Raw genomic sequence first — 22,475 nt, 5'->3', positions numbered from 1 at the left:
AGGGAATAAAATATAGAAACAGAGATTGTCATATGGTAAAATAATTTGTGTGGCAGTCTGATATGGAACAAATGGAAATTCTAAATCAGTTCTGATAGATTTAGTTCCTGAGATATTTTATATTTATGCAAATTAGTATAGACACTTTATTTAATTAAAGATGGCAGCACTTATTATAGCTCAGCCTTTAATTACAAGCAAGTTTTACTGCATGATAAATTTATTACTATGTAAAAAAAAAAAAAAAAAACACGCACACAATGGAAACAGATTTTTTTATTAAGAGACATGAAACCCAATTTTTTTTTTCTTTCATGATTCAGATAGAGCAGACAATTTTAAGCAACTTTCTAATTTACTCCTATTATCAAATTTTCTTCGTTCTCTTGGTATCTTTATTTGAAAAAGCAGTAATGTAAGCTTAGGAGCCAGCCCATTTTTGGTTAAGCACCCTGGGTAGCGCTTGCTGGTGGCTACATTTATGTTATGTCATGATTTGGATAGAGCATACCGTTTTAAACAACTTTCCATTTTACTTCTATTATCACATTTGTTTTGTTCTCATGGTATCCATTGTTGAAGGAACAGCAATGCATTACTAGGAGCTAGCTGAATACATCAGGTAAGCCAATTGCTAAGAGGCAAATATGTGCAGCCACCAATCAGCAACTAGGTCACAGTAGTGCTTTCCTGCTAGAGCCTACCTATGTATTCTTTTTAATAAAGGATTGCAAGAGAACAAAGCAAATTAGATATTAGAAGTAAATTGCAAAGTTGTTTAAAATTGCATGCTTTATAAAAATCATAAAATAAAAATTGTAAGTTGCATATCCCTTTAAGTAAGATGGAGATCAGAGTTGTGGAACAAGCACACTTTTTAAAGGTATTTCACAGCGAAATCAGGCAAATGAAATAATACATTTATAGTCCAACGTTCTTTAATGTTTCTTTATTATACATTTTACTGGGAGATTTTAAGTTTAATGTCCCTTTAATAATCTTTGGGATGATTATGTTTGGGTTATGTGTAGTGAGTAAAGTTAGGTTCTGGGTGATGTGGTTATTGGCAAACAGAATAAAGGAATCCCTGTCACAGAGACATTCTAGTGATTGATGTGAGTGGGTGTATATGCATGATCCGTGAAGGCTCTATTTGTATTATTGTATGGCCAGGAAGAAGATGAAGAAACTATCTGTAAAGCTAAAAAATGGAAAAATAGTGTACATAGTTCTATATATATATATATACACTTTTGATTTATGAATGTTTATTACACATCATTGTTGTCTTTAAAGCAATGACTGTATTTGTTAGCTATAAAATATTGCTAAAGTTTTAAGATGTTATTTTATTTTTGTAACTTTTTTTTCTTTGCTTTCTTAGGGACTTAAAGGGAGATTCCAGCCAAAATGGGAATCCACACAGATGCATTTCAGTTTTGAATAGAAGCATTTTCTGTAATATACATATATTGGCAAAAATGCTTCAAATAAAAGCTATGTCTGTTTCAAAAGTGTGTTTAAGTATGCACCGTGCACCAGCATTTTAAACCTAGCAGTTGCTCAGACAACTTTAACCCCTTAACGACCGAGGACGTGCAGGGTACGTCCTCTTAAAAAAGTCACTTAACGACCAAGAACGTATCCTGCACGTCCTCGGTTTGGAAAGCAGCTGGAAGCGATCCTGATCACTTCCAGCTGCTTTCCGGTTATTGCAGGATGCCTCGATATCGAGGCATCCTGCAATAACAATTTTTGCCCCTCCGGTGCAGAGAGAGCCACTCTGTGGCCCTCTCTGCACCGGACATCGATGGCCGCATTCGTTCGTGGGTGGGAGCGTAAATGGGAGGTGGGTGGGCGGCCATCGATGGCTTCTTAGTCAGAGAGGGGGGCGGGATCGGGGGCGGGATCGCCGGGGGCGCGCGCGCGTGCACAGGGGGCGGCAGGAGGGCGTGTGCACGGGGAGGGAGCGGGTGGGAACCGCTTACACTACAGAAACTATTTTGATATTATTGTAAAAAATAATAAAAAAAACAACTAATGGAAATCATCTAAGGGATCTGGGAGGGGGTGGGGGATTGATCTGGGGGGGGAGAGCTACACTACAGAAAAAACTAAAATAAATTGTAAAAAAACATTTTTATATGCAAACTGGGTACTGGCAGACAGCTGCCAGTACCCAAGATGGCCCCCAATAAGGCAGTGGGGGGGGGGGGAGTAGAGAGCTGTTTTGGGGGGGATCAGAGAGGTTGGGGGCTAAGGGGGGATCCTACACAGCAGCATATGTAAATATGCTTAAAAAAAACGTAAAAAAAAAACCTTTTATTTTAGTACTGGCAGACTTTCTGCCAGTACTTAAGATGGCAGGGACAATTGTGGGGAGGGAAGAGAGCTCTATGGGAGGGATCAGGGGGTCTGATGTGTCAGGTGGGAAGCTGATCTCTACACTAAAGCTAAAATTAACCCTGCAAGCTCCCTACAAGCTACCTAATTAACCCCTTCACTGCTGGGCATAATTCACGTTTTGTGCGCAGTGGCATTTAGCGGCCTTTTAATTACCAAAAAGAAACACCAAAGCCATATATGTCTGCTATTTCTGAACAAAGGGGATCCCAGAGAATCATTTACAACCATTTGTACCATAATTGCACAAGTTGTTTCTAAATAATTTCAGTGAGAAACCTAAAGTTTGTGAAAAAGTTGACTATTTTTTTTAATTTAATCGTATTTGGCGGTGAAATGGTGGCCTGAAATATACCAAAATGGGCCTAGATCAATACTTGGGGTTGTCTACTACACTACACTAAAGCTAAAATTAACCCTACAAGCTCCCTACAAGTTCCCTAATTAACCCCTGCACTGCTGAGCATAATACACTTGTGGTGTGCAGCAGCATTTAGCGGACTTCTAATTACTTAAAAACAACGCCAAAGCGATATATGTCTGCTATTTCTGAACAAAGGGGATCCCAGAGAAGCATTTACAACAATTTGTGCCATAATTGCACAAAATGTTTGTTAATGATTTCAGTGAGAAACCTAAAATTTGGAAAAATGTTACTTTTTTTTTTTATTTGATCGCATTTGGCGGTGAAATGGTGGCATGAAATATACCAAAATGGGCCTAGATCAATACTTTGGGATGTCTTCTAAAAATATATATATACATGTGAAGGGATATTCAGGGATTCCTGACAGATATCAGTGTTCCAATGTAACTAGTGCTAATTTTGAAAAAAAGTGGTTTGGAAATAGCAAAGTGCTACTTATATTTATGGCCCTATAACTTGCAAAAAAAGCAAAGAACATGTAAACATTGGGTATTTATAAACTCTGGACAAAATTTAGAAACTATTTAGCATGGGTGTTTTTTGGTGGTTGTAGATGTGTAACAGATTTTGGGGGTCAAAGTTAGAAAAAGTGTGTTTTTTCCATTTTTTCCTCATATTTTATAATTTTTTTATAGTAAATTATAAGATATGATGAAAATAATGGTATCTTTAGAAAGTCCATTTAATGGCGAAAAAAACGGTATATAATATGTGTGGGTACAGTAAATGAGTAAGAGGGAAATTACAGCTAAACACAAACACCGCAAAAATGTAAAAATAGCCTTGGTCCCAAACGGACAGAAAATGGAAAAGTGCTGTGGTCATTAAGGGGTTAAAGGGACACTAAACCCAAATTTTTTTCTTTCACGATTCAGATAGAGCATGAAATTTTAAGCAACTTTCTAATTTACTCCTATTATCAGTTTTTCTTTGTTCTCTTGCTATCTTTATTTGAAAAAGAAGGCATCTAAGCTAAGGAGCCAGACAATGTTCGGTTCAGCACCGTGGCCAGCACTTGTTTAATGGTGGCTGACATTTAGCAACCAATCAGCAAGAACAACCCAGGTTGTAAACCAAAAATGGGCCGGCATCTAAACTTACATTCTTGCTTTTCAAGTAAAGATAGCAAGAGAATGAAGAAAAATTGATTATAGGAGTAAATTGGAAAGTTGCTTAAAATGACATGCTCTATCTGAATCATGAAAGAAAAAAACTGGATTCAGTGTCCCTTTAAGGTGCTTGTACCATCTGATAGTGGCTCAATTTGTTATTTGCTAACATGATACAAGCCCCACTGTCATTCTGAGCAGCTGCAGTATTTAAAATGCCGGTGCACTGAGAAAATCTAGGTATGGTTTGCGTGCAGAGAAAAATGCTAACACTAAAACAGTGATGACCTTTACTAGAAGAAGTTTTGCTAATACAGGTTTATTGTAAATATGTTTTTATTCAACAATGTAATTCATCTATGTGCATTTAAATTTTGTCCGGAATGTCCCTTTAATGAGCTACAGAAGGGACGGAATAAAGGGACAGTGTTGGAGGGACAGTATTCGGGAAGTGTCAGGGTTTGGTGGGCTCAGGGAAGGTTAGTTAAAGGGATATGAAACCCATATTTGTTTAATGATTCAGACAGAGCATACAATTTTAAAAATATTAAAAAAAAATAAAGTTTACTTCTATTATCAAATTTGCTTCATTCTTGTGTTATTCCTTGTTGAAAAGATATCTAGATAGATCGCATTGCATGGCAAGAAAAGTGCTGCCATCTAGTGCTCTTGCTAATGTATAACATTCATGCAAAACTGCTGCAAACGTGCACACTCCTGAGCTTACCTACCTGATTTTCAACAAAGGATACCAAGAAAACAAAGCAACATTTGATAATAGAGATCAATGAGAAAGTTGTTTAAATTGTATCCGTCAGAATCATAACAGAAAAATGTAGTTTTATGTTTTAGATCTATTTGTTTTTTCTCTGTGATGTTATGGAATTTTTCTTTTATGTTTATTGGAATTGTTATTTTATTTGTAAATATTACATGTTCTTATTAAAGGGACAGTAAAGTCAAAATAAAACTTTCATGATTCAGATACAGCATTTAATTTGAACAACTTTCCAATTTACTTCCACCGTCAAATTTACTTTGTTCACTTGGTATTCTTTATCAAAGAGCATTTGCAGACACTGCTGCCAATAGTGCTGAACTAAGTATAAGGTTGTTAAAAACATTATTATAAACCCTGCTGGCATGTGATACTCAGGACACGTAGCCTACCTAGGTATGCCCTTCATTATACTAGACGTTCAGCCATGTCAAATTTTTTTGGGAACTAATATTTGGGGAAATTAGTTTCCCTGAATATTTGTTGGCTGCACTATTCATTGGCTAAATTTTTGTAGAACATTTACATTCGCTTTCGTTTAAAAAAAAAAAAAAAAAAAAAAGTATAATTTTCCTTTGCTACAGGGGAAAAAGTTTACATGTAGCCTTATACTTACCTTTAGCGCACTGGAGAGCTGCACTAACCTGGTAATCTTCTTCACAGAGCCCTGGCTGCGCTAATGCGAGGCAAGGCAAGGCGACTCCAAGGACCTTCACCTTTAGCGCAGGCCCTGGGAGCCGCCAGGCTAAGCGTCCTATTAGCGGGGCCGAGATTCTGTGAAGAGGAGGATTAGGTTAGTGCAGCTCTCCAGCTTAAGTATTTCACAAATCTGCATTTGCGACAAAACTAAATGCTCATGTCTAAATTATACCAAGAGAACAAAGTATCATTTGATAATAAAAGTAAATAGTAAAGTTGTTTAAAATTGTACGGTCTGCCTGAATCATGAATGTTGAATTTTGTCTTTCATGATCCTTTAAAATAATTTATTTTATGTCCAGTGCTCTACCCAGGACAATGAGAAAGAGAAAAAACCCCCACTAAAAAGGTATCTTTAAATAAGACAGGAAATACTAAAAGAAATTATGTCATTTAACAGTCACACACAGCACCCTTAAGTTGTATTTTGTTAGCCCCAATTTCTAAATAGAACCACTCCTGCCCCCTTCTAACATGCCTTTGCAACATCATGGGCTAGATTACAAGTGTAGCGCTAACAGTTACACGCGAGCAATATGGGGTTTATCGTGGCTGTTTGCACGCCTCAGGTTTTTCACTAGTATTACAAGTTGAAAGTAAATGCAATCACTTGAGCGCAATTGAAGTTAACGAGCGTCGGGTTAGGACGTCCTCAGAGGTGTGGTTAACTGTTTTGCTAAACAAAAAAGTGTCACAAAACACATTAAAATTGCATTTACAAATTAGTTACACTTATAATAATACTATCTGATAAAATTACTCAAAAAAAATATTGCACACAAAGATATAAGGGCTCAAAGATATACATGTCTAGAACTATAGATAAAGATATGTATATATACAGCCATGCATGTTTATATGTGTACATTTGTATTTATATGTGTATATTTGTATTTATATGTGTATATTTGTATTTATATGTGTACATTTGTATTTATATGTGTATATTTGTATTTACAGACATATATACAGTATCTCACAAAAGTGAGTACACCCCTCACATTTGTGTAAATATTTTATTATATCTTTTCATGTGACAACACTGAAGAAATGACACTTTGCTACAATGTAAAGTAGTGAGTGTACAGCCTGTATAACCGTGTAAATTTGCCTGTTCTGAGTGGAACCTGTCCTGTGAAACCTCTGTATGGTCTTGCCCACCGTGCTGCAGCTCAGTATCAGGGTCTTGGCAATCTTCTTATAGCCTAGGCCATCTTTATGTAGAGCAACCATTCTTTTTTTCAGATCCTCAGACAGTTATTTGCCATGAGGTGCCATGTTGAACTTCCAGTGACCATTATGAGAGAGTGTGAGAGCGATAACACCAAATTTAACACACCTGCTCCCCATTCACACCTGAGACCTTGTAACACTATCGAGTCGCATGACACCGGGGAGGGAAAATGGCTAATTGGGCCCAATTTGGACATTTCCACTTAGGGGTGTACTCACTTTTGTTGCCAACAGTTTAGACATTAATGGCTGTGTGTTGAGTTATTTTGAGGGGACAGCAAATTTACACTGTTATACAGGCTGTACACTCGCTACTTTACATTGTAGCAAAGTGTCATTTCTTCAGTGTTGTCACATGAAAAGATATAATAAAATATTTACAAAAATGTGAGGGGTGTATTCACTTTTGTGATATACTGTACACATATAAACACATAAATACATTTGTATACATATATAGACACACACACTGTATATATATATATAAGTGCATTGGAGCCCTTTTCAGTTAAGTAGCTGAAAACATGAAAAAGCATATTTCTGCAATATTGATATTTAATAAAGTTTTATACTATGTATTTACTGTAAATATTTCACATTCCCATGTTCTTCACATAGGGGAATATGTTCGAAGTATTTCTAAATAGATATTCCTGTATATATCTTTAGCTCTATATAATCATGTATTACTATATATTTGTGCAAAATACCATCAGAGATATATACTGTGTATATATGTATGTATGTATGTATGTGTGTATATATATATATATATATATATATATATTTATTAATAAATAAAACATATTCTTGTATGTGAAGAACATTGGAATGGGAATTATTCATATTTTCATTTCAGGTTAGCGCACTTGATAATATGTGATCGTGTTTGCGTGCAAGTAGGGTGTTAGTTTTTTTTCCAACTACAAGTGCTACCTGACGTGTGCAAAAAGCTTACTTCTAGCGGAGTTAACACTCATGCGGGAGCGTTAAATAGCGCTCCACTTGTAAGCTGGCCCTATATGATTTTTGGTCATCAGATGTTATTATCAAGTGTTATATGCAGCTATATGTAGAGGCACGCTTGCCCTCCTTTTAAACAGGATTTCTCAACCGTCCAACATTTTGCTTGACAGTCACAGTCTGGGGCTTTGCCTGCTGCCTCCAGGATCTTATAAAAGTCACAGTTTGCCAAAAAGTGCTTAGCCGTGCCTCAGATCCACCCACGCCCTGCCCTGTACAATGCCCCTGCCACTCTCTGCCCAGCTGTACCCAACTCTATCTCGGCATAAAGAGACAATACCCCCCCCCCAGTTCTCCATTACTCTGTCTGAGGATCTCCCAGACTAAGCCACCAACCACCTCTTCCTGGATATTCCCCATGATATGTTGGGAGGTATGAGGTGGGTTTACTTACAGCCATGATAAGGGTTTAAAGTACCGGTATATATTTTAAAATTAAATTTAGTATATTTTTGTAATATGGAATCTTTTTAAACAACCTCATTGGCTAACAGACACAACGTATACTTTTGTATTAGTGTTAGTTTATACTACGATGAATAAACCATAGTAGGTTATTACAACATGGGACTTGTATAGGTTGGGTTATTAGCAGAGTAGATTAATATATAATAAAGATATGCACTTCCATATAAACAGTTTAAAAGACAAATATGCCTCCCATAGCCATTTATATGAAATTATGACCTTGTACATTGTTATTCTGTTGACTGTAATCATTATTTTCAGAATATCTTGGTTTAAAGTGGAAAAATATTTTGCCAAATTGGAAAGTGCTACAATTTTTAATGGATGAAACGATTGTTGTTTGTCAGGTGGGAGCGTAAGGAGAGTGTCATGATGCAAGCTGAATCAGACGGGAAGCCTAGTGTGTTAGGCAGATCCCTGAGCGAGCCAGCTAGATTTGCTTATGCCGGTCTCTGTGGTCTCTCATTGGCTCAGCTATATCCTGAGGTGGAACAAAGGTAATTTTCCTTTAATACTTAACACATGGATATTATGGTATGTTTAAAGGGACGGTCAATTCAAAACATTCTGTCTTGCATGTGAAACAGCTTCATTTAAAGGGACACATTTTTCTCCTTTTTAATTTGTTTTCAATGACCCATTTTACTTTCTGGAGTTTATTAAATTGCTTACAAATAGCTCATTTACTCTTATTTTGTTATTTGAAATAGCTGATTTTGCTTGTGATATCCATACTGAAAGTTTTTATACTTAAAGTGAATGTAAAATTTCATGAATGAGTGCCGGTTTTTAAAAATACTATTAAAATCAGGGGCACTTTCATTCATGAAACTTTACATTGCAGCGTATTTTTACAAATACCTTTTTCTTTAGCAAAGCCGGATTGGTGATTCCCCTGCACGCTTCTCATGCTGTAATGACGAAGCCGGTTTCATCATTGCTAACGTAGGTACAGAGGAGCTGCGGGCGGGGGATCGCCGATCAGGCTTTTCTGAAGAAAAAGGTAAGTATTTTTTTTAAAAAATGCTTCAATTTAAAGTTTCATGAATAAAAGTTCACCGGTTTTTAATACTATTTTAAAAAAAACGGGCACTGATTCATGAAAGTTTACATTTAATTTAAGTATTGGCTATGGAAAAGCTGTGTAGACACAGCCTACAGAAGAAATTACACTCCCAGTGGAGGTTAGGAGAGATAAGAAATATGATGTTCATTTTCAATTGTTCTCTCTAAGTATTGGGGTTTGGTTTACAAACAGAAATAATATAATGAAGCATTTGTGTGTACAGGAAGTGATTAAATAAGTAGATCTGATTTCCCTGCAAGCCCAACTCATTTTAATAGTTAAGAGCAAAAACTGCTGTTTTATATGTAAAAATAAATCTAAAGAGGCAATTACTTATATACGATTTCTCATACATTTAGTCTGCAGCTGGTATAACAAGTAATTTGAAACACGTTAAGGGAAAAATTGGTATGTTTAAAGCTGCTTAAACTGATATTGAAAATTACATAAAATCAAGAGTTATTAGGCTGAGACTTCCCCCCTGGCTGATGAGGTAACTCCCACGGCCCTATTGCTTAAAAGTTACACCGTAAACAAGTTCTTTTTTATAGGACAGAAACTTCAAAAATGTAATTAATTATTATAGATGTAGCAATGACATATATCATTTCAAAGGAAAGTTTTTAACTCAAAATGTAATTCCCCTGAAAATGTGCATTGTAAAATAAAAATATGTTATGTTATTTCGTTATTTTATTTTGCTTGTTAAATAACCAAATGTTGAATCACTTAAAAGTGATGCATTATATCTGTAAAAAGCTGACTAGAAAATATCCCATGAACATCTCTATGTAAAAAGGCAAGATATTTTATTTCAAATTTTCATGTAAGTTGTTTGCTGGTTTTTAAAAACACAACACATATGTATTTATTTTACTAAAAGAGCACTGTTTCATAGCCCTTTACGCATCCAATCAGGATGCTTGTCTTAGGACTTGCAAGGGAGTGTGCAACTGTTATGTACAAGCATAGTCACTTTATTTACCTCCTCACTTTAAGGTTTACTGTGAGATTATGGTGAAATCCCATAAAATGATTGGCTGTTGTTTTTTTTCACCATGTGGACAATAGTAATTTAAGGATAACTGTTCACAGAACACTTACCGTGGTGAGCTGAAGAAATTTTGTGGTAAAAAGTTTTCCTTTTTTACATAGAGATGGTCATGTTATACTGCGTCATTTTCAAGTGATTTAGCATATGAGTAAACTGTCACTTTAGTATAAACTGTCCTTTATAAGTTGTGAGAATGAAAAAAACGTTTTTAATTATGCATATGTGGATTTTTCTTTATTTACACATGCCAGCGCACGCTTCCTTGCTAGTTCTGGGACAAGCATCTAGATTGGATGCTTAAAGGGAGTGGGACATGAAACCCAAATATTTTTTTTCATGATTCAGATAGAGAATACAATTTTAAACAACATTCCAATTTAATTGTATTATCTAATGTGCTTCATTTTTTAGTTATCCTTTGTTGAGCCAATCACACAAGGCGTCTATGTGCAGCCACCAATCAGCCGCTTCTGAGCCTATTTAGATATGCTTTTCAACAAAGGATATCAAGAGAATGAAGCTAATTAGATAATAGAGCTGAACTGAAAAGTTGTTTACAATTGCATGTTCTTTCTAAATCATGAAAGAACAAATTTGGGTTTCATGTCCCTTTAAAGTCACACTGCAATGGCATGTGGTTACTAGGGGCACCTTGAAATAAAAGATCTTTGCTTTTAAAATAGAAAGGTCCTTGCGCTGTTTCTAGTCAGTGTTTTACATCTATGCTGTATCTCATTGATCATAGGTTTTTATGGGGATAAGTCCCTAAACAGAGGACATAGATTCTTTTGTTAACAAAATTACGTCACATGCCCCATAAATAGTTTTTTTAAAGGGACACTGAACCCAAATTTTTTCTTTCGCGATTCAGATAGAGCATGCAATTTTAAGCAACTTTCTAATTTACTCCTATTATCAATTTTTCTTCGTTCTCTTGCTATCTTTATTTGAAAAAGAAGGCATCTAAGCTTTTTTTCTTGGTTCAGCACTTTTTAATTGGTGGATGAATTTATCCACCAATCAGCAAAGACAACCAAGGTTGTTCACCAAAAATGGGCCGGCATCTAAACTTACATTTTTGCATTTCAAATAAAGATACCAAGAGAATAAAGAACATTTGATAATAGAAGTAAATTAGAAAGTTGCTTAAAATGTTATGTTCTATCTGAATTACGAAAGAAAAATTTTGGGTACAGTGTCCCTTTAATGTCTGTGCTCTACTACAATGTGATATATGTTGTTGTTGCAACCTCTTGCAGGAGTTTCTGCACAAAGTTTGTCAAGGATCTGGTGCAATGGCTGGATTTGTCTGAGTCTGTTGTGCCAGCAATGGAAGCGTTTGCCAGCGGCTTAGGGGGCGAAGGAACAGAAACATTTGCCGAAGTTTTACTGAAGGACCCTGTAATGCAAACATCCCCAACTATAATTACTCAGGTAAAGAGAAATATTTCCAGTAAACTTAACGTAGGCTCCTTTTTCATTATACCATCCTGGTAACACGCTATAATTATCTAGTTATATTTTTGAAGATGATATATATTTGGTTACAAAGGCAGTAAATGGTTAAAGGGACAGTCTACTTGAAAATGTTTATTGTTTAAAAACATAGGTAATCTCTTTTTAACAAACACTGTTATTAATACACTTATCTCCTCTGTGATTACCTTGTATATAAGCGTCTGCAGATTGTCCCCTTATCTCAGTTCTTTTGACAGACTTGCATTTTAGCCTGAATAAGTCCACAGAATTGAGCACATTATCTATACGGCACTCATGAACTAGCGCTGTCTAACTGTGAAAAACTGTCAAAATGCACAGAGATAAGAGATGGTCTTCAAGGGCTTAGAAATTAGCATATGAGCCTACCTAGCTTTAGCTTTCAACAAAATATACCAAAAGAACAAAGCAAATTTGATGATAAAAGTAAATTGGAAAGTTGTTTAAAATTGCATGCCCTATCTGAATCATGAAAGTTTAATTTTGACTAGACTGTCCCTTTAAATACTAGACTTTGTTGGTTTGTCTGACAGTAGAAACTGCGAGGAAACTACATGCATTTATTTTACCGTTTATTTACAGAGCAGAACACTGTCTTTTGCACAGTGGGAAGAAAGATCTGACCAGGTTGTTATCAATAATAAACTCAGCCATTCCTAGGGTTACCATGTGGTTATTGTCAGTGCACAAATGTCTGAAATTCAAGTACGGCACACATACCGTGGTTTTTTAACTTGTTTGTATGTGTGTGCTTGGGTGTGTAGTTTGTGAACTTGTTTGTGAGCTTGTGTGTGCGCTTATGTGTGTGGTTTGTGAGCTTGTATGTGTGCGCTTATGTGTGTGGTTTGTGAGCTTGTGTGTGTGGTTTGTGAGCTTGTGTATGTGCGCTTATGTGTGTGGTTTGTGAGCTTGTGTGTGCGCTTATGTGTGTGGTGTGTGCGCTTATGTGTGGGGTTTGTGAGCTTGTGTGTGCGCTTATGTGTGTGGTTTGTGAGCTTGTGTGTGCGCTTATGTGTGTGGTTTGTGAGCTTGTGTGTGTGCGCTTATGTGTGTGGTTTGTGAGCTTGTGTGTGTGTGCTTATGTGTGGGGTTTGTGAGCTTGTGTACCTATGTGTGTGGTTTGTGAGCTTGTGTGGGGTTTTTGAGCTTGTATGTATATGTGTGGTTTGTGAGCTTGTGTGTGTGTGCACTTATGTGTGTGGTTTGTGAGCTTGTGTGTGTGTGCCTATGCGTGTGGTTTGTGAGCTTGTATGTATGTGTGAGCTTGTGTGTATGTGTGCGCTTATGTGTGTGGTTTGTGAGCTTGTGTGTGTGTGCCTATGTGTGTGTGGTTTGTGAGCATGTGTGTGGTTTGTGAGCTTGTGTGTGCGCGCTTATGTGTGTGGTTTGTGAGCTTGTGTGTGCGCTTATGTGTGTGGTTTTTGAGCTTGTGTGTGCGCTTACGTGTGTGGTTTTTGAGCTTCTGTGTGCGCTTACGTGTGTGGTTTTTGAGCTTGTGTGTGCGTACTTATGTGTGTTTGTGAGCTTGTGTGTGTGTATGTGCTTATGTGTGTGGTTTGTGAGCTTGTGTGTGTGCGCTTATGTGTGTGGTTTGTGAGCTTGTGTGTGTGTGCTTATGTGTGGGGTTTGTGAGCTTGTGTACCTATGTGTGTGGTTTGTGAGCTTGTGTGGGGTTTTTGAGCTTGTATGTATATGTGTGGTTTGTGAGCTTGTGTGTGTGTGTGTGCACTTATGTGTGTGGTTTGTGAGCTTGTGTGTGTGTGCCTATGCGTGTGGTTTGTGAGCTTGTATGTATGTGTGAGCTTGTGTGTATGTGTGCGCTTATGTGTGTGGTTTGTGAGCTTGTGTGTGTGTGCCTATGTGTGTGTGGTTTGTGAGCATGTGTGTGGTTTGTGAGCTTGTGTGTGCGCGCTTATGTGTGTGGTTTGTGAGCTTGTGTGTGCGCTTATGTGTGTGGTTTTTGAGCTTGTGTGTGCGCTTACGTGTGTGGTTTTTGAGCTTGTGTGTGCGCTTACGTGTGTGGTTTTTGAGCTTGTGTGTGCGCTTACGTGTGTGGTTTTTGAGCTTGTGTGTGCGTACTTATGTGTGTTTGTGAGCTTGTGTGTGTGTATGTGCTTATGTGTGTGGTTTGCTAGCTTGTGTGTGTGTGCGTATGTGTGCGGTTTTTAAACTTTGTAAGCATGAGTGCTTATGTGAGTTTTTGTTTGTACACTTGTTTGTGGGTGTGTGTGTGCTTATGTGTGCGGTTTGTGAACTTGTTTGTGTGTGCGCTTATGTATGCGGTTTGTGAACTTGTTTGTGTGTGCGCTTATGTGTGCGGTTTGTGAACTTGTTTGTGTGTGCGCTTATGTGTGCGGTTTGCGAACTTGTGTGTGTGTGCTTATGTATGAAGTTTGTGAACGTTTGTGTTTGCTTATGTGTGCGATTTGTCATCTTGTGTGTGTGCTTATGTGTGCGGTTTGTATACTTTTCTTTGTGTGTGTGTATACAGGAGTTGAAATCTCCACTAGTCCTGCACTACTTAAAACTGAAGTAAGAAATGAGTAAATTAGGATTTTTTTCTATAACACTGACTGAACTAGCAGTTTTGTATTTATTTTTTACTTTCCTGGTAGACTTTATGTATAAAGACATAACAGCGATCATAAGTACTGCAGAGCAGGGACACCGTCTATAGCTGTGGGACAGCATCACTGTGCCATGGGAATAAAGAGGAGCGCTATGGAGTGACTGCTCCTTTCCATGAGAGCATATGCATATATGCTCAGCAGCACATACGTGTCTCAAGCAGTAAATAGCATCTGTATTATACATATAGTGCTTATGACACACATGAACCTTCCCCTGTATCCTCTCATGTAAAGGTTTAAAGTTTCAACAAAGGATGCCAAAAGAAAGACGTAAATTTTATAATAGAAGTAAAAGTAAAAAGTCTCTTTAAAATGAATGTTTCATCTAAACCATAACAATGTATTTTAGACTCCTATGTCCTTTTAAAAGCTTCATTAAAGGGACCATAAAGTCCAAATCAAACTGAGTCAGACAGAGCATAACATTTTAATCAACTCTCCAATTTACTTATATTATCTTATTATCTTTGTTCTCTTGGAATCCTTTGTTGAAAAGCATACCTAGGTAGATTCAGAAGAAAACCAACCACTACTGGGAGCTAGCCAGTGATTGGTGGCTGCTCACAATACGCCTCTTGCCATTGGCTCACCCAATGTGTTCAGCTAGCTCCCAGTAGTGCATTGCTGCTTCTTGCAACGAAGGATACCAAAAGAATGAAGCTACCTGAATAATAGAAATATAGTGGAAAGTTGTTTATAATTGTATGCGCTTTCTGAATCATGAAAGAAACCTTTTGGATTATATGTCCCTTTAACCCCTTAATGACCGGACCATTTTTCAATTTTCTTACCCTTAATGACAATGGCTATTTTTACATTTCTGCAGTGTTTGCGTTTAGCTGTAATTTTCCTCTTACTCGTTTACTGTACCCACACATATTATATACCGTTTTTCTCGTCATTAAATGGACTTTCTAAAGATACCATTATTTTCATCATATCTTATAATTTACTAAAAAAAAATGATAAAATATGAGGAAAAAATGGAAAAAAACACACTTTTTCTAACTTTGACCCCCAAAATCTGTTACACATCTACAATCACCAAAAAACACCCATGCTAAATAGTTTATAAATTTTGTCCTGAGTTTAGAAATACCCAATGTTTACATGTTCTTTGCTTTTTTTGCAATTTATGGGGCAATAAATACAAGTAGCACTTTGCTATTTCCAAACCACATTTTTTCAAAATTAGCGCTAGTTACTTTGGAACCCTGATATCTGTCAGGAATATCTGAATATCCCTTGACATGTATATATTTTGTTTTAGAAGACATCCCAAAGTATTGATCTAGGCCCATTTTGGTATATTTCATGCCAACATTTCACCGCCAAATGCGATAAAAAAAAAAAAAAAGTTCACTTTTTCACAAATTTTGTCACAAACTTTAGGTTTCCCACTGAAATTATTTACAAACAGCTTCTGCAATTATGGCACAAATGGTTGTAAATGCTTCTCTGGGATCCCCTTTTTCAGAAATAACAGACTTATATGGCTTTGTGGTTGCTTTTTGGTAATTAGAAGGCCGCTAAATGCCGCTGCGCACCACACATGTTTTATGCCCAGGAGTGAAGGGGTTAATTAGGGAGCTTGTAGGGAGCTTGTAGGGTTAATTTTAGCTTTAGTGTAGTGTAGTAGACAACCCCAAGTATTGATCTAGGCCCATTTTGGTATATTTTATGCCACCATTTCACCGCCAAATGCGAGCAAATAAAAAAAAAAAACTTTACATTTTTCACAATTTTAGGTTTCTCACTGAAATTATTTACAAACAGCTTGTGCAATTATGGCAGAAATTGTTGTAAAAGCTTCTCTGGGATCCCCTTTGTTCAGAAATAGCAGATTTATATGGCTTTGGCGTTGATTTTTGGTAATTAGAAGGCCGCTAAATGCTGCTGCGCACAACACGTGAATTATGCCCAGCAGTGAAGGGGTTAAATTAGGTAGCTTGTAGGGAGCTTGCAGGGTTAATTTTAGAGATCAGCCTCCCACCTGACACATCCCACCCCCTGATCCCTCCCAAATAGCTCTCTTCCCTCCCCCACCCCACAATTGTTACCGCCATCTTAAGTACTGGCAGAAAGTCTGCCAGTACTAAATAAAAGAGTTTTCTCCTGTTAAGTGTAGTCAGTCCACGGGTCATCATTACTTATGGGATATTAACTCCTCCCCAACAGGAAGTGCAAGAGGATCACCCAAGCAGAGCTGCTATATAGCTCCTCCCCTCTACGTCACACCCAGTCATTCTCTTGCACCCAACTAATAGATAGGATGTGTGAGAGGACTGTGGTGATTAAACTTAGTTTTTTATATCTTCAATCAAAAGTTTGTTATTTTAAACGACACCGGAGTGTGTTGTTTCCTTCTCAGGCAGAATTTGAAGAAGAATCTACCTGAGTTTTTGTATATGATCTTAGCGGACGTAACTAAGATCCGTTTGCTGTTCTCGGCCATTCTGAGGAGTAGGGTAACTTCAGATCAGGGGACAGCGGGCAGGTTCACCTGCAAAGAGGTATGTTGCAGTATATTATTTTCTAAGGAATGGAATTGACTTTGAAAATACTGCTAATACCGATATAATGTAAGTACAGCCTTAAATGCAGTAGTAGCAACTGGTATCAGGCTGACATGTATATATGTTTAAACTTAAGTATTTCTGGGGAATGGCACTTCACTGGGAAAATACTGTATGCATATAACTTTTAGCCTAACTTGCAGTGTGAGCGACTAGCAGCAGGCTTTTTAATGACATTTCATATATTAGATTTTAAACGTTTACTGGCATGTTAAATCGTTTAATTATCTGAGGTACTTGGTGAAAATTGTTTTGGGCTTTATTTTCCACATGGCTGTCGTTTGTTTTAAATTAAAACAGTTTACTGATCTTCCCTTACTGTTGTAGTGTGAGTGGGAGGGGCCTATTTTGGCGCTTTTACTACGCATCAGAAATTCAGTCACAGTCTGTCTTTTTCTCCCTGCATGATCCAGGACGTCTCCACAGAGCTCAGGGGTCTTCAAAACTAATTTTGAGGGAGGTAATCACTCACAGCAGACCTGTGAGACTGTGCTTGACTGTGATAAAAACGTTTTTTTTTTCCTGATATTAAGGGTTAATCATCCATTGCTAATGTGTGCAATCCTTTGCTAAATTTGGTTTATATAACTAATCCGGTTCATTTTTATTCAACTGTGTCAGTTTTTTGTGTGCTTTTTAAAGGCACAGTAACGTTTTTACATATTGCTTGTAAATTTAGTTGAAAAGTATTTTCAAGCTTGCTAGTCTAATTGCTAGTTTGTTTAAACATGTCTGACACAGAGGAAACTCTTTGTGCAATATGTTCAAAAGCCAAGGTGGAGCCCAATAGAAATTTATGTACTAATTGCATTGATGCTACTTTAAATAAAAGTAAATCTGTACATGTTAAGCAACATTCACCAGACAACGAGGGGGAAGTTATGCCGACTAACTTGCCTCACGTGTCAGTACCTGCATCTCCCGCTCAGGAGGTGCGTGATATTGTAACGCCAAGTACATCAGGGCGGCCATTACAAATCACTTTACAAGACATGGCTAATGTTATGACTGAAGTTTTGTCTAAATTGCCAGAACTTAGAGGTAAACGAGATCACTCTGGGATGAGAACAGAGTATACTGATAATGCTAGGGCCATGTCTGATACTGCGTCACAATTTGCAGAGCATGAGGACGGAGAGCTTCATTCTGCGGGTGACGGATCTGATCCAAATAAATTGGATTCAGACATTTCAAATTTTAAGTTTAAGCTGGAAAACCTCCGTGTATTGCTAGGGGAGGTGTTAGCGGCTCTGAATGATTGTAACACAGTTGCAAACCCAGAGAAAATGTGTAGGTTGGATAAATATTTTGCGGTACCGACGAGTACTGACGTTTTTCCTATACCTAAGAGACTTACTGAAATTATTACTAAGGAGTGGGACAGACCCGGTGTGCCTTTCTCACCCCCTCCTATATTCAGAAAAATGTTTCCAATAGACGCCACCACACGGGACTTATGGCAAACGGTCCCTAAGGTGGAGGGAGCAGTTTCTACTTTAGCTAAGCGTACCACTATCCCGGTAGAGGATAGCTGTGCCTTTTCAGATCCAATGGATAAAAAGTTAGAGGGTTACCTTAAGTAAATGTTTGTTCAACAAGGTTTTATATTACAACCCCTTGCATGCATTGCGCCTGTCACGGCTGCGGCAGCATTTTGGTTTGAGTCTCTGGAAGAGACCCTTGACTCAGCGACATTAGATGAGATTTCACTTAAGCTTAAAACCCTTAAGCTAGCTAATTCTTTTATTTCTGATGCCGTAGTACATTTAACTAAACTTACGGCTAAGAATTCCGGATTCGCCATTCAGGCACGCAGAGCGCTGTGGCTAAAATCCTGGTCAGCTGATGTAACTTCTAAATCGAAACTACTTAATATACCTTTCAAGGGGCAGACTTTATTCGGGCCCGGTTTGAAAGAAATTATCGCTGATATTACGGGAGGTAAAGGCCATGCCCTGCCTCAAGACAGAGCCAAACCCAGGGCTAGACAGTCTAATTTTCGTGCCTTTCGTAATTTCAAGGCAGGAGCAGCTTCAACTTCCTCTGCTCCAAAACAGGAAGGAGCTGTTGCTCGCTACAGACAAGGCTGGAAACCTAACCAGGCCTGGAACAAGGGCAAGCAGGCCAGAAAGCCTGCTGCTGCCCCTAAGGCAGCATGAAGTGAGGGCCCCCGATCCGGTAACGGATCTAGTGGGGGGCAGACTCTCTCTCTTCGCCCAGGCTTGGGCAAGAGATGTCCAGGATCCCTGGGCGTTGGAGATCATATCTCAGGGATATCTTCTGGACTTCAAAGCTTCTCCTCCACAAGGGAGATTTCACCTTTCAAGGTTGTCAACAAACCAGATAAAGAAAGAGGCGTTTCTACGCTGTGTACAAGACCTTTTACTAATGGGAGTGATCCATCCAGTTCCACGGTCGGAACACGGACAAGGGTTTTACTCAAATCTGTTTGTGGTTCCCAAAAAAGAGGGAACCTTCAGACCAATATTGGATTTAAAGATCCTAAACAAATTCCTAAGAGTTCCATCATTCAAGATGGAAACTATTCGGACAATCTTACCCATGATCCAAAGAGGTCAGTACATGACCACAGTGGATTTAAAGGATGCTTACCTTCACATACCAATTCACAGAGAACATTACCGTTATCTAAGGTTTGCCTTCCTAGACAAGCATTACCAGTTTGTAGCTCTTCCCTTCGGGTTGGCTACGGCTCCAAGAATCTTTACAAAGGTTCTGGGCTCTCTTCTGGCGGTACTAAGACCGCGAGGAATTTCGGTAGCTCCGTACCTAGACGACATCCTGATACAAGCGTCAAGCTTTCAAACTGCCAAGTCTCATACAGAGTTAGTACTGGCATTTCTAAGATCACATGGGTGGAAAGTAAACGAGGAGAAGAGTTCTCTCTTACCACTCACAAGAGTTCCCTTCTTGGGGACTCTTATAGATTCTGTAGAAATGAAAATTTACCTGACAGAGGACAGGTTAACAAAGCTTCTAAATGCTTGCCGTGCCCTTCATTCCATTCAACACCCGTCAGTGGCTCAATGCATGGAGGTAATCGGCTTAATGGTAGCGGCAATGGACATAGTTCCTTTTGCACGCCTGCACCTCAGACCGCTGCAATTGTGCATGCTAAGTCAGTGGAATGGGGATTACTCAGATTTGTCCCCTACGCTGAATCTGGATCAGGAGACCAGAGATTCTCTTCTATGGTGGCTTTCTCGGCCACATCTGTCCAGGGGGATGCCCTTCAGCAGGCCAGACTGGACAATTGTAACTACAGACGCCAGCCTTCTAGGTTGGGGCGCTGTCTGGAATTCCCTGAAGGCTCAGGGATCATGGACTCAAGAGGAGAGTCTCCTTCCAATAAACATTCTGGAATTGAGAGCAGTTCTCAATGCCCTTCTGGCTTGGCCTCAGTTAGCAACTCTGAGGTTTATCAGGTTTCAGTCGGACAACATCACGACTGTGGCTTACATCAACCATCAGGGAGGGACAAGAAGTTCCTTAGCGATGATGGAAGTATCAAATTCGCTGGGCAGAGTCTCACTCTTACCACCTGTCAGCGATCCACATCCCAGGAGTGGACAACTGGGAGGCGGATTTCCTAAGTCGCCAGACTTTTCATCCGGGGGAGTGGGAACTTCATCCGGAGGTCTTTGCCCAAATACTTCGACGTTGGGGCAAACCAGATATGGATCTCATGGCGTCTCGCCGGAACGCCAAGCTTCCTCGTTACGGGTCCAGGTCCAGGGACCCGGGAGCGGTCCTGATAGATGCCTTGACAGCACCTTGGACCTTCAGGATGGCTTATGTGTTTCCACCCTTCCCGATGCTTCCTCGTTTGATTGCCAGGATCAAACAGGAGAAAGCATCAGTGATTCTAATAGCGCCTGCGTGGCCACGCAGGACCTGGTATGCAGATCTAGTGGACATGTCATCCTGTCCACCTTGGTCTCTGCCTCTGAGACAGGACCTTCTAATTCAGGGTCCTTTCAAACATCAAAATCTAATTTCTCTGAAGCTGACTGCATGGAAATTGAACGCTTAATTTTATCAAAGCGTGGATTTTCGGAGCCAGTAATTGATACCTTAATACAGGCTAGGAAACCTGTTACCAGGAAAATTTACCATAAGATATGGCATAAATACTTACACTGGTGCGAATCCAAGGGTTACTCATGGAGTAAGGTTAGGATTCCTAGGATATTGTCTTTTCTACAAGAAGGTTTAGAAAAGGGTTTATCTGCTAGTTCGTTAAAGGGACAGATCTCAGCTCTGTCCATCCTTTTACACAAGCGTCTGTCAGAAGTTCCAGACGTTCAGGCTTTTTGTCAGGCTTTGGCCAGGATTAAGCCTGTGTTTAAATCTGTTGCTCCGCCGTGGAGCTTAAACTTAGTTCTTAACGTTTTACAGGGTGTTCCGTTTGAACCCCTTCACTCCATTGATATCAAGCTGTTATCTTGGAAAGTTCTGTTTTTAATGGCTATTTCCTCGGCTCGTAGAGTCTCTGAATTATCAGCCTTACATTGTGATTCTCCGTACCTGATTTTTCATTCAGATAAGGTAGTTCTGCGTACTAAACCTGGGTTCTTACCTAAGGTAGTCACTAACAAGAATATCAATCAAGAGATTGTTGTTCCATCATTGTGTCCTAACCCTTCTTCAAAGAAGGAACGACTTCTGCACAATCTAGATGTAGTCCGTGCCCTGAAATTTTATTTACAGGCAACTAAAGATTTTCGACAAACTTCTTCCCTGTTTGTCGTTTATTCTGGACAGAGGAGAGGTCAAAAAGCATCTGCTACCTCTCTATCCTTTTGGCTTCGTAGCATAATACGCTTAGCCTATGAGACTGCTGGACAGCAACCTCCTGAAAGGATTACAGCTCATTCTACTAGAGCTGTGGCTTCCACTTGGGCCTTTAAGAACGAGGCCTCTGTTGAACAGATTTGCAAGGCTGCAACTTGGTCTTCTCTTCATACTTTTTCCAAATTTTCCAAATTTGACACTTTTGCTTCTTCGGAGGCTGTTTTTGGGAGAAAGGTTCTTCAGGCAGTGGTTCCTTCCGTATAGAGATCCTGCCTGTCCCTCCCGTCATCCGTGTACTTAGCTTTGGTATTGGTATCCCATAAGTAATGATGACCCGTGGACTGACTACACTTAACAGGAGAAAACATAATTTATGCTTACCTGATAAATTCCTTTCTCCTGTAGTGTAGTCAGTCCACGGCCCGCCCTGTTTTTTAAGGCAGGTCTAAATTTTTTAATTATACTCCAGTCACCACTGCATCCTATAGTTTCTCCTTTCTCGTTTGGTTCTCGGTCGAATGACTGGGTGTGACGTAGAGGGGAGGAGCTATATAGCAGCTCTGCTTGGGTGATCCTCTTGCACTTCCTGTTGGGGAGGAGTTAATATCCCATAAGTAATGATGACCCGTGGACTGACTACACTACAGGAGAAAGGAATTTATCAGGTAAGCATAAATTATGTTTTTTTAAATAAAAA

The 22,475-nt window shown here is 38.8% G+C and overlaps 1 protein-coding gene across 3 annotated transcripts in view; it reads left to right on the top strand.

Moving 5' to 3' along the window:
- The window catches only part of TMCO4 (transmembrane and coiled-coil domains 4), a 148,904-nt gene that overhangs the window by 1,114 nt on the left and 125,315 nt on the right, over positions 1-22,475 (top strand). For all 3 annotated transcript variants that reach the window (XM_053690304.1, XM_053690302.1, XM_053690303.1), the window contains exons 2-3: positions 8,488-8,637; positions 11,520-11,694. In XM_053690304.1, coding sequence (XP_053546279.1) covers positions 8,510-8,637; positions 11,520-11,694 — 303 coding nt within the window. In that variant the 5' untranslated portion in view covers positions 8,488-8,509. The remainder of the gene's footprint in view (positions 1-8,487; positions 8,638-11,519; positions 11,695-22,475) is intronic.

This window comes from Bombina bombina, chromosome 8, assembly GCF_027579735.1.
Source record: "Bombina bombina isolate aBomBom1 chromosome 8, aBomBom1.pri, whole genome shotgun sequence".
In the NCBI taxonomy this organism is placed as follows: Eukaryota; Metazoa; Chordata; class Amphibia; order Anura; family Bombinatoridae; genus Bombina; species Bombina bombina.
The sequence above is the reverse complement of the archived record's forward strand: the minus strand, read 5'-3'. Positions and strand labels throughout refer to the sequence as shown.